Genomic DNA, 11831 nt, shown 5'->3' with positions numbered 1-11831 from the left:
AGGCGCTCTATGGACTTAAGCAAGCCCCAAGAGCATGGTATGAATGCCTTAGAGACTTTCTAATTGTTAATGCTTTCAAGGTTGGGAAAGCCGATCCAACTCTCTTTACTAAGACATGTGATGGTGATTTGTTTGTGTGCCAAATTTATGTCGATGACATAATATTTGGTTCTACTAACCAAAAGTCTTGTGAAGAGTTTAGCAGGGTGATGACGCAGAAATTTGAGATGTCGATGATGGGCGAGTTGAACTATTTCCTTGGGTTCCAAGTGAAGCAACTCAAGGACGGCACCTTCATCTCCCAAACGAAGTACACGCAAGATCTGCTAAAGCGGTTTGGGATGAAGGACGCCAAGCCCGCAAAGACTCCGATGGGGACCGACGGACACACTGACCTCAACAAAGGAGGTAAGTCCGTTGATCAAAAAGCATACCGGTCAATGATAGGGTCCTTACTTTATTTATGTGCTAGTAGACCGGATATTATGCTTAGCGTACGCATGTGTGCTAGATTTCAATCCGATCCTAAGGAGTGTCACTTAGTGGCGGTGAAGCGAATTCTAAGATATTTGGTTGCTACGCCTTGCTTCGGGCTCTGGTATCCAAAGGGGTCTACCTTTGACTTGGTTGGATACTCAGATTCCGACTATGCTGAATGTAAGGTCGATAGGAAGAGTACATCAGGGACGTGCCAATTCTTAGGAAGGTCCCTGGTGTCGTGGAACTCTAAGAAACAAACCTCCGTTGCCCTATCCACCGCTGAGGCCGAGTATGTTGCCGCAGGACAGTGTTGCGCGCAACTACTTTGGATGAGGCAAACCCTCTGGGACTTTGGCTACAATCTGAGCAAAGTCCCACTCCTATGTGACAATGAGAGTGCTATCCGCATGGTGGAAAATCCTGTTGAGCACAGCCGCACAAAGCACATAGACATCCGGCATCACTTTTTGAGAGACCACCAGCAAAAGGGAGATATCGAAGTGTTTCATGTTAGCACCGAGAACCAGCTAGCCGATATCTTTACCAAGCCTCTAGATGAGAAGACCTTTTGCAGGTTGCGTAGTGAGCTAAATGTCTTAGATTCGCGGAACTTGGATTGATTTGTAGCATACATGTGTTTATGCCTTTGATCATATTCCTTATGCATTTTGTTGCTTAATATTGGTGCTCAAGTTGTACAAACACTCCCTGGACCTCACAAGTCCGTTGCAAAGTGATGCACATGTTTAGGGGGAGATGTGTTACAACTTGACCCTTTGAGACTAACCCTGTGCTTGAGTTTGATGCTTTAGTCTTAAAGAAGGATTGAAAGGGAAAAGGTGGACTTGGACCATGCAAGACTTCCACTGCACTCCGATGAAAAGAGTAACTTTTCCAAGTTCATCTTTAAATTCTTATTGCCTATTTTGCTCTTAATTGAAGAATTTGGTGAGGCAATGAGGTTAAAGGGCCAAGATTGATCCCGTTTTGGTGCTTGATGCCAAAGGGGGAGAAAATAAAGGCCAAAGTGATAAATGGATCAGCTACCACTTGAGAGATTTTGAAAACAGTAGAATAGAGCTTTTGGTTTGTCAAATCTCTTTTGTTGTCTCTTTTGTCAAAAGTTGGCCTCTTGTGGGGAGAAGTATTGATTATGGGAAATAGGGGGAGTTTTTGGAATCTTGAATCAATTTTCTTTGGAAAACCTCTCTTGATGTCTCTACAAGTGGATTTGACTTAGAGATAGGATTTTGAGGTTGATTTGAAAAACAAACCGAGTGGTGGCAAAGGATGATCCATATATGCCAAATTGAATCAGAATAAATTTGAGTTTTTATTTGAAGTGATATTGCACTTGTTCTAGTTGCTTTATGTTGTGTTGGCATAAATCACCAAAAAGGGGGAGATTGAAAGGGAAATGTGCCCTTGGGCCATTTCTAAGTATTTTGGTGATTAAGTGCCAACACAAGTGCTTAAATGTGAATCTATACCCTTGGATGGACAAAGTGCAAATCAAGAGTAAAGGTATGTTTCTAAGCCTTAGTACATTGTTTTGAAGACTAATGTATTGTGTCTAAGTGCTTGAAACAGGAGAAATCGAGTCAAAGAAAAGTTGGTTGTGTACAGCCAAGAGGCTGTTCGGTCTGGAGCACCGGACAGTGTCCGGTGGTGCACCGGACAGTGTCCGGTGCGCCAGGCTGCCTCGAGCGAAGTGGTCGCTCTTGGGAATTCGCCGACGGCGTACGGCTAAAATTCACCGGACTGTCCGGTGAGCCAACGGTCGGCCGGGCCAACGGTCGGCCGCGGAATCCGTGCGCGACACGTGGCCGAGCCAACGGTCGGAAGGGGGCACCGGACTATCCGGTGTGCACCGGACTGTCCGGTGCGCCAACGGCTCCCAGATCTGCAACGGTCGGCTGCGCCGTTTAAGGAAAGAAATCGGGCACCGGACAGTGTCCGGTGTGCACCAGACTGTCCGGTGCGCTCGAAGACAGAAGGCAAGATCAGCCTTCCAGAATTGCTCTCAACGGCTCCTAGCTGCCTTGGGGCTATAAAAGGGACCCCTAGGCGCATGGAGGAGCATATCAAGCATTCCTACAACATTCCTAAGCACCAAGACATCGATTCCACGCATTTGGTTCATTGTGATAGCATCTAGAGCTCTTGTTGAGTTGTGGACTCATTGAGTTGTGTTGCGAGCTCTTGTTGCGACTTGTGTGCGTGCTGTTGCTCTGATTTTGAGTCTTGTGTGCGTTGCTAGTTTCTCCCTTACTCCGTATTTCTTTGTGAATCTTAAGTGTAAGGGCGAGAGGCTCCAAGTTGTGGAGATTCCTCGCAAACGGGATATTGAAAGGCAAAGCAAAACACCGTGGTATTCAAGTTGGTCTTTGGACCGCTTGAGAGGGGTTGATTGCAACCCTCGTCCGTTGGGACGCCACAACGTGGAGTAGGCAAGCGTTGGTCTTGGCCGAACCACGGGATAAACCACTGTGTCATCTCTGTGTTTGATCTCTTGTGGTATTGTGTTTTACTGAGACTCCTTTCTAGCCACTTGGCAATCATTGTGCTAACACTTAACAAGTTTTTGTGGCTATAAGTTTAAGTTTTTACAGGATCACCTATTCACCCCCCCCCCCTCTAGGTGCTCTCACAACGCTAACCCGCTAGGGAGGTTGGAGACGAAGAGCATGAACTCTTCGGCGGCGAGATCGCCGTGAGGAGAGGCGCCGACACGGATCCTTCCGGCGAACGCCGGCACACCCCATCCGAGCAGGTTGCGCACCAAGTTGAGTGCCACCTCGAGCTGGAGGCGCTCGGGAGGGTCTAGCAAGGCCATGACGGCTACGACGGCAGAAGAGCGCGGAGAACTCAAGGGCGAAAGGGTGCTGCGAGTGATGAGAGTGGCTACCACACTCGAGGGAATCCCCTTTTTAAAGATAGATTCCCCCACTGACGCCCCGAAGCGCCGCAGAAGATCCTCCTTGGGCATCTAGATCTCGCCCGATGCGCGCCAAAATGACCCAGCCCCTGGCGCGGGGGCCTGGGCCCATGAGTTATCCTCTTTGGGCATCGGTCTCCGAGTACGAAGAAGGCGAACCGCCACGTGAGGAGCGAACCGCCGCACCTCTTCATCTCCGCCGAAAACAGCGGACTAGCCTCTGGCACGGGGGCCCAGGCCCACTAGTCATACTCCTTGGGCGTCGGTCTCCGTGTGCGAAGAAGGCGACCCGCCACGTGAGGAGCATGCCACCGCCTGCAGTAGCGCGCCTCTTCACCTCCGCCAAAACCAATAGTCCAGTCTCTGACATGGGGGCCTAGGCCCATGAGTCATCCTCCTTGGGCGCCGGCCCCTGGGTGCAGAGAAGTCGAACCGCCGCTCACGCTAGTACTGCGCCCCCTCAGGGCCGCAAAAAAGGTGAACTTTCAAAACCAATGCAGCAGTATCGAGGCACCCCGCGCGTGGCCCAGCAAAACCATCAAGTGCGGAAACCACGGGTCAGTCAGCCGCGAGGACAGGCGTGACAGTTGGCGTGACCAAAGGCGGACTGGCAGTAATTGTGTCAGCAAGTGCACAGAAGCAGCGTGCCAATTGCCAAATCAAGTTTTGGCCCCACCTGCAGGCTCGTTTCCTCCCCTGAGGCGGGCCCAGGGGCCACTGTCGGTACCCTGAATCAGGGGTACCCCTTACTACAGTGTGAAGGCGCGGAGTCCATACGGTTTCCTCTAGCCACGTGGCAAACAGCACCTGAACCCACCACATGGGCAGCACTGGGGCCACCACGTGGCTGGAGGACACGATATACTCCATGGTGTCAACAGTGGGTCCGGACCCCCACGGGAAAGTGTTGGACCCCTGGATACACAGCTCGGACCTCCAAGCAGGGTCCAAGACCTCCGCGAGTACAGGCTGGACCCTCGGGACGGGTCCTGGACCTCCCTGTATGGGGTCCAGGTCACTCACAACAAGGTCCCAGGATTCTAGGAGAAGGAGTACCCGGACCTTAATCAAGGCCAGGCGGGGGTCTAGAGCTGACACGTGTCCGGACCATATTACGTACGCCTCTGCTCCCCGCTCAGGTGAAGTCCCGATGCTGCCACATGGCCAGCTGCCTGTGACGTAAGCCAACGGCCGGAGCCTGGTGTGAGGCCTCTGGGTCGCACGCATTTATTGCGGATGAGGCGTGCCGCCTTTCAAACTGGCAGGTGATGTGCCGCCTCAGCATTAAAAGTGCCATGTCTACCCCACTGACAAGTGATGTGCCGCCTCAGCATTAAATGAGCCATGTCCACTCTGCTGACGGGCGGCGACCAGGCCATCCTGCAGGCGGCGTGCCCGTCCTCTCCGGTGGCAGGTAGTACGCCCGTGCTGCGGCATACGTTGTGCTCATCATCACTCGTACGTTGCCAGGGAAGCTTCCGCTGCACGCCAATACTACGCAGACCGCGTATATCAAGGCACAAGGAGATTGCACTGGCGACCAGCATTAGTTGCTTCAAGTATTACATCTGTTATGTCCCTGGGCCCGCATGTCGGGGCTCAGCACCCTTGTACGTGCCCCCTTTTAGCTATAAAAGGGGAGGCACACAACATTACAAGACGCAGACACACTTAGACCCAGCTCAGGCTCACAAGTTCATACAAGCTCTCAAGCTCAACACATCACACAGTGGAGTAGGGTGTTACGCTCCGGCGGCCCGAACCACTCTAACCCCTTGTGTGTTCTTGTGTTCGTTCATCGCTTAGTAGACCGGCAAAACACTTAGGCCTCTCCTCATCTTAGGATTTAGGGCGGGTGCGTTCCACCACCCGGCCGGAGAATTTCCTCTCCGAGAACATGTATGGTACATACATGTGATACATAGCGGTCCAAAATGGGTGACACATAGTTTTTGAAACCCTAACCATGTAACATAAGATTAAAGTATAAGTAGTAAAATAATATATAATAAATTTAAATTGTATCATCACATTAATTACTAACAATAAACTTGCAATCAACAAAGAAATCTAGCACTAGAAAGTAATGCAAGAATATAAATGAGGTATAAAGAGAACATCCTAATCTACCAAAGAGTCATAAAGACTCTATTTAGCTTACTTGCATAACAAAATATCAATTATAGATATTATCCATTATTCTCCACTCTGTAACAATGAGGGTTCAAACTATGAACAACAATAAGTCTTCCAACAATAAACTTAGCTAACAAAAACACATAATCTATTGTACTTGTTGAGCCATCTAGCTACCAACAAACATCATGAATTAACAATATTAAATTGTTTTAAATCACATAAGGTTAACTCCCATCGGCCATAAAAAAAACCGACAAAAATTAAGAACACTTCCTATATAACTAGCTTGATCTTACTTCTAATCATGCTCATAATACATATGATTTGCAAACGAGACAAGGTGAGATACATGTGCAACTTCGGGTGTTGTTGTGGGCGTGATGCGCGTGCTAATGGCGTCGGACGAAGCGCTCAGCTAAAGAGGCGACAAGGAACTCTGCCGGGTAGGTGAGGCGCGACGCAGGGAGGCGGTTTGTCGGTGTCCAAGTCACGGGGGCGTGTCCGAGGCACGGTGGTGCGTCCTAGGCATCGACGGCGGCATGCGGAGCGTCCGAGGCTGCGGGGCGCAGGGAGACGGCGGTGCACGGTGTAGGTAGGCGGCAGAGGCATGTCCACGATTCTTGTTGTGCATGCTGAATACAAGGCCACGACCCCAAATGCTATGGCTACGGTAAGTATCGTCGTGAATTCTTTAGTCCTTGTTTGTTTATTTCCATCTCATATAGATTCGACGGGATTGAAATGTATTAAGAGAGAATGTTGACTTGTTATGTATTTGAACCCACTCAATCCACTTAAGGGCTTGTTCGGTTATTGATATTACATGTGTATTGGAGTGTATTGGGTGGGATTGGGATGAATTTTGACTTGTTATGGATTTAAATCGGCTCAATCCCACCCAATACATGTGGATTATCACCAAACCGAACAAGCCCTAAATCTATATGCTCAATCCACTTAAATCCATATAGATTGAGGGTAAACTGAACATGCCCTTATATGGGTGAGTCATGTGGCACAAACGTGGGAGGGTGCATTGTTGAGTCACGTGTGGGCAGCACTGTACATAAACGTGGGAGGGTGCTCAAGCACAAGAATAAAATAAGAATGAACATGTTGCACATAATCTACCACACAGATCATGCATGGTTGGCACTGAAGTGTCATCATGTCTCATCGGCCCAGCCCCAGAGGTCGGAAGCCCCCCACCCCCCCGGTCGGTCATGCATTAGCCGGAGCAACTGCACGCGCGCTGTTGTTGTAGTGCCTGCAGCTGAGAGGAGAAACAAAGAAGCAACACCCTAGAACTTTTAATTTCATTTGGGATCACATACAATATTGGGCAACAGCTAACCCATGCATTTTAATCCTCCCAATAATGGATCCGGATGTGTTGGTGGTCGATTCGAAATGCATTCATGGACTACTCAGAAAAATAAATCACGCAGGCAGGCATGGCCTGACAAAGGAATAAATTTAATTTAATTTGTATTTCTTATATATAATGTGGAATACAAATATAATAACAAGCATCGATCGATCTCTCGATCGAGTGGACACGATTACAAATCCATCGAGATCGGTGTGTTGTCGAACTTTGTGGGCAGGCACGCACAGTGTGCATACGCAATGCAATGCATGCATGGATAGGCAGATGATATAGGAGCATTAACTAGTTCATGGGATGTCAAGTTTGTTATCCTTGTAAGGGTCCCTAGGCCCCTGCTCAGCAGCTATCTCCTTGCACCTCTTCATGCAGTCCTCCATGCTCATGTGGAGTGGGCCCGTGACCTCGTCACACCCGGCCTTGCAGTCCATGGCGGCCGCCGGAGGGGCAGCCTCCAGCACGAGCGTGATGAGAAGCATCGCCGCGACGATGAGGACTGTCTTATTCGACGCCATCGTCGGTTTGGTTTGTTAATTGGTGCGAGGTTAGACGTCGTGTCTAGTTTTATTTATAGAGGTCAGAGGAAGTTGAAGATTGTGAAAAACTGAGAGCATGTACGTGAGGTCACGAGAGCTTCGCGCTCTACCATGCATCTGTATGAATGCATGCGTGTGCATAGGGTTGTGCATACGGTTGCTTATTACTTCTACACAATAATGGTAAGTAAAAATTTCTTTTTAGCAACATGATAATGGAGCCTTGTACATAGGGTTGTCATATGCAAAGTACCTCACCCTTAGGGTCGTTTCACCGAGCAATCGCCACGTTTTTACTGTGCAACCACATGGTATAATATCAACAATGGGTTTGGCCAAAGTAGACTTAAGATCTTGTATGGGTGGATGCTTATCAGGCATGACACAAGAGGGGCCCGAGGGATAGTCATTTAGGTGCCAAGAGAGGTGTGATGGTTTAATTGATATTTTGTTATACACCCCTTGGACTGATGTTCTATAGTGGCCAAGTGGGTTGAAAACTGTAGCGTACGGAAGACATTTGGGGGACTCAAAAATAAACAACCTTGTAGCGAGAGTGCCTATTGCACACCTAGGGAGTGTGTAAGGATCTGATTGACCCGGACAAAGTGGAAATCTTGTCTTTGTGGATACAGTGTGCAAACCTCTAGAGAGAGTTACTATATAATATTAGCCACACTCATGATTAAGAGTAAATTAGGGATTCTCACATGTTAGAGTTTTATCATGATGTGGTTTGGACATTGACAAGTTCTCATTTACCTTTACATTATGTGCAATGCAATTTGAATGGTTATGCTTTTACCTAATAATAATGATAATAGCTTGATCAACTAAACTGTTACTGCTTAACAGTCCACTATGTAGCCTTCATAAGCATTGCTTTACTATCACTTGTGGTGTACAACAAGTACTTACACTTGTTATTTCTACGACAAGTATGGTGTATCCTTTGCAACTGCTGCTCATATGGAATAGAAGACCAAGAGTATATGGTGGAGTTCTAGGAGTTTGATGAGTACTAGACGGACATGCCCAGTTACATGGATGTGGAGTAACTGAGAGCACCTAGAGGGTGGTTGAATAGGTGATCCTACAAAACTTGTTCCAAACAACACAAACTTGGTCCAATTTATGGGTTAGAATGACTAAAAAATAAGTCCGCATGAGAAGAGGAAGAGAATGAAAGACTCTTCACTTGATTGCGCACTTGAGATGTGTATTAAACTAGGAGCAATATGTAAGGAAGTTTATGCTCAAAGGAAGACAGAAATTATAGTAAATTAATTGGACAAGAGACACAGTGATTTTTCTGGGGTTCGGCCAAAGTCTACTCGACGTTGTGGTGACCTCCTTCGGTCAAGGGTTGCACTCAACCCCTCTCAAGTGATCGAAAGATCAAACTTGAGTGCCACGAGATTCTTTCTTATGTCAAACCTGTTTGTGAAGAATCTCCACAAATTGGAGTCTCTCACACCTTACGTAAGATGGTCACAATCCAAATCATAGTAAGGGAGGGAGTAGAGTACCACACAAGAGCACAATCGCAGCAACACACGCATAAATGCAAAGAAGAGACCGCAACAACAAAGGGATAGAGTAACGACATAGAAAATGCGCTCAAATCTCTCTCAGACACTTCGAAGACGTGGTCACGGAGTCTCGGAGTTGTTGTGTGCTCTAAGAATGCTTGGTGTACAGCTCCATGGCACCTAGGGGGCTTCTTTTCTAGCCCCAAGGGGACTAGGAGCTGTTGGAGCTTCATTTGGAAGCCCCCAGTCTTCCTTTGTATGTGGGTGCACCGTACTATCCGGTGCACAACGGACAGCTCCTGTGCAACGGCCACAAAATCGCTAATTCGTCGCTTTCCTTCTCGGGTGCGCAGCGGACTGTCCGGTGACCAACCTAGCCATTTGAGCCTACTGACATGGCCGATATACATTGACCGCCCATCACACCAGACTGTCCAGCGCTCAGCCCTGACTATCTAGTGAATTTGAGCTGGTGAGGCCCAACCAAGGCCGAGGCTGGCAGTTCGGCCGTACAGCCGCTAGACTGTCTAGTGCTGCCAGAATAGCCCACTTTCCTCTCTTTTGTGCCAAAACTCATTTGTCTTCTTTTGGCTTGAATTGAGATGATCTCTAGCACTTAGACAAACATAGTTATCAACTAAAACAAATGACTATGTGCTAGATTCGTACCTTTGCAACTTCATTTCAATAAGATTTGCAATGTGTGCAAACTCAAGCCCAAAAAGTGCCTTCCTCTACAAAACGAGTTAGACCCAAATCTAAACACTAGAAACATTGTAAAGGATCTATGCAACATGTTTAGAAGTGCAAACCTCACACTTATACCATTTTCCTCAAAGTTTCATATTTGGGTCCAAGTTTGTGCTCTTTTGGACTTGACATCTTCAATTTACTTTCTATTCACCTTTGCTCATGCTCATATAAAGATTGTTAGTTCAAGGTGGTGTGTTGAGCATTTTGTTGGAACTTGCTTTCCCGAGCAAGTTGATCCAACGGGGGAGTGAGAGCAACGCAAACAAGGTTTCAATTCGAGATGGCAATAGCTCTGTTAATCTAGCCACTCAAGGGCACTGTGCGGGGGGGGGGTATTTATAGGTATCTGAGTGCCCAGCATCCTGAGTTAAGGACACATGTGCCCTCAGGTGCTTAGGTTATCCCCGGAATATTCCCATAAAGCAGGGATACAGACTGTAATTACAGGGAGACCTTTACAAATTAGGCATGTAATGCGTAGCGGCCACGCAGGGCCTGTTACAATGGGTCGGATCACACGTGGGCCTCCATGTTGGACGAGGCCGCGGGATGGGATGACCTCGTCACAGGCCTTCGTCCGGCGACGCGTGGGACGAAGGGTAAGTCTGTCAGTCGTCTTGTCTTCGTTGGTGCAGAGAGGCTGGCGAAGGCATCGAGCGAAGGGTGGCGTCTTCGCCTTCGCCCCAACATTTGCCCTCCGAGGGACCAGTTTGACTAAGTCATTTGGTGCCGAAGGCGTCGCTAGATGGTGGAGACGCTGCCCTCGCTCGAAGTGGTTCCGCGGGGTTTTTGACATGACCGTTGATTGACGCCGCACTGTTGGATTGCGGGCTTCCCGAAGCGTCGCGCCCTGTGTATATAAAGGGGGCGGTGCGGATTGAAATTTACCTTTCTGTGCGCCGCGAAAACGCTAGCCTCCTTTTCAAACTGCTCACTTGCTCGTCTGCCCTCCTTGCTCCTGTTCGTCGGAGAACTGGCCCGCGTGAAGCAGACCGCGTGCCGCCGTCGACGGTACATAGCCATGTCGTCTTCCTCCTCGTCTGCTGCGACCACGCTGACGACCGAGGCGTCTTCTGAAGATCTCTTGGGCACTGTGGCGGCGGCGGAATTACGACCGGGTGATACAGTGGAATTCGGTGTCTCGCGGATGTCGTTGGTCCGCGTGCAAGATATGCAACGGTTTGGTTATTTTGGCGGCGGGGTTGGTCGGGTCCCGGGGGCAGAAGAGGTCCCCGAGCCCAAGGGCGAATTGGTTGTTTTTGAGGCATTTTTCATCGTCGGCCTTCGCCTGCCTGCGCATCGTTTTGTGTCGGAGGTTCTGCAGAAGTTCGAAGTCCAGGTTCATCAACTAACACCGAACGCCGTGGTGGCGTTGGCGAAGTATGTCTGGGCAACGACGTCGTATGGCGGTCATCGTTCGGTGGAGGTCTTCGCCAAGCAATATTGTCTGCACTGGCAGAAGAGAAAAATTGGACATAAGGTTGCGCAATTCGGATCGTGCACTTTCACGCCGAAGTCCGGGAAGACTTCGAAGGAAGTTGTGGAGCTGGTCCCCTATGCCCGAAATAAGTGGGGCAACTGGTAGGACTACTGGTTCTATGTTTCGGAGGCTGAAGTCGAAGATCACCTAGGGCTCCCTGCTGCCATTATGTGTTCTCATTATTATGTGGCATACCCGCCATTTGAAGTGGCAGAGGATGATGAAAATGAAAGGGCCCTTCGGATCGCTGCGCGCACGAGTAGTGGGTGCGATCTTGTTGAGGAATTCATAGGGTATGGGGTGTGGCCTTTGGCGCATGGATGGGCGTTGGGCGAAGTATGCCCTCGCGAGATGCCCTCCCTGGGTGGACGGAAGGTGCGAAGTCCGCTCTTTGCTTTGGATGTGCGAGGGCGGGATCCTGCCGCGGTTGTGCGTGAGGCGGAGGATGGGGCGGTGAGAATTGTTGGGCGCTATGTGCCGAAGACGGAGGCCCAGCGGATGTTGGGGACTTGTTCTCAAATGCTATGAATTAAGAACAAGGCAACATAAAATGTTAAATATTAAAGCCCTTCGTTCTTCAAAGCAT

General features: G+C 49.0%; 1 protein-coding gene across 1 annotated transcript; it reads right to left on the bottom strand.

Annotated features, from left to right (window-relative positions):
* Nucleotides 1–7025: 7025 nt before the first annotated feature.
* Nucleotides 7026–7484, bottom strand: LOC100275973 (uncharacterized). The gene has a single exon (XM_008676234.3). It carries the CDS (start codon nucleotides 7457–7459, stop codon nucleotides 7235–7237), a length of 225 nt encoding a protein of 74 aa, XP_008674456.1. The 5' UTR covers nucleotides 7460–7484; the 3' UTR covers nucleotides 7026–7234.
* Nucleotides 7485–11831: the final 4347 nt, after the last annotated feature.

This window comes from Zea mays, chromosome 3, assembly GCF_902167145.1.
Source record: "Zea mays cultivar B73 chromosome 3, Zm-B73-REFERENCE-NAM-5.0, whole genome shotgun sequence".
Lineage (NCBI taxonomy): Eukaryota > Viridiplantae > Streptophyta > Magnoliopsida > Poales > Poaceae > Zea > Zea mays.
Note: the sequence above shows the minus strand (reverse complement) of the source record. Positions and strands in the feature narration are given on the sequence as shown.

What these genes read in the sequence shown, in the direction of transcription:
- LOC100275973 (XM_008676234.3), bottom strand. Translation starts at nt 7,459, where the DNA reads ATGGCGTCGAATAAGACAGTCCTCATCGTCGCGGCGATGCTTCTCATC.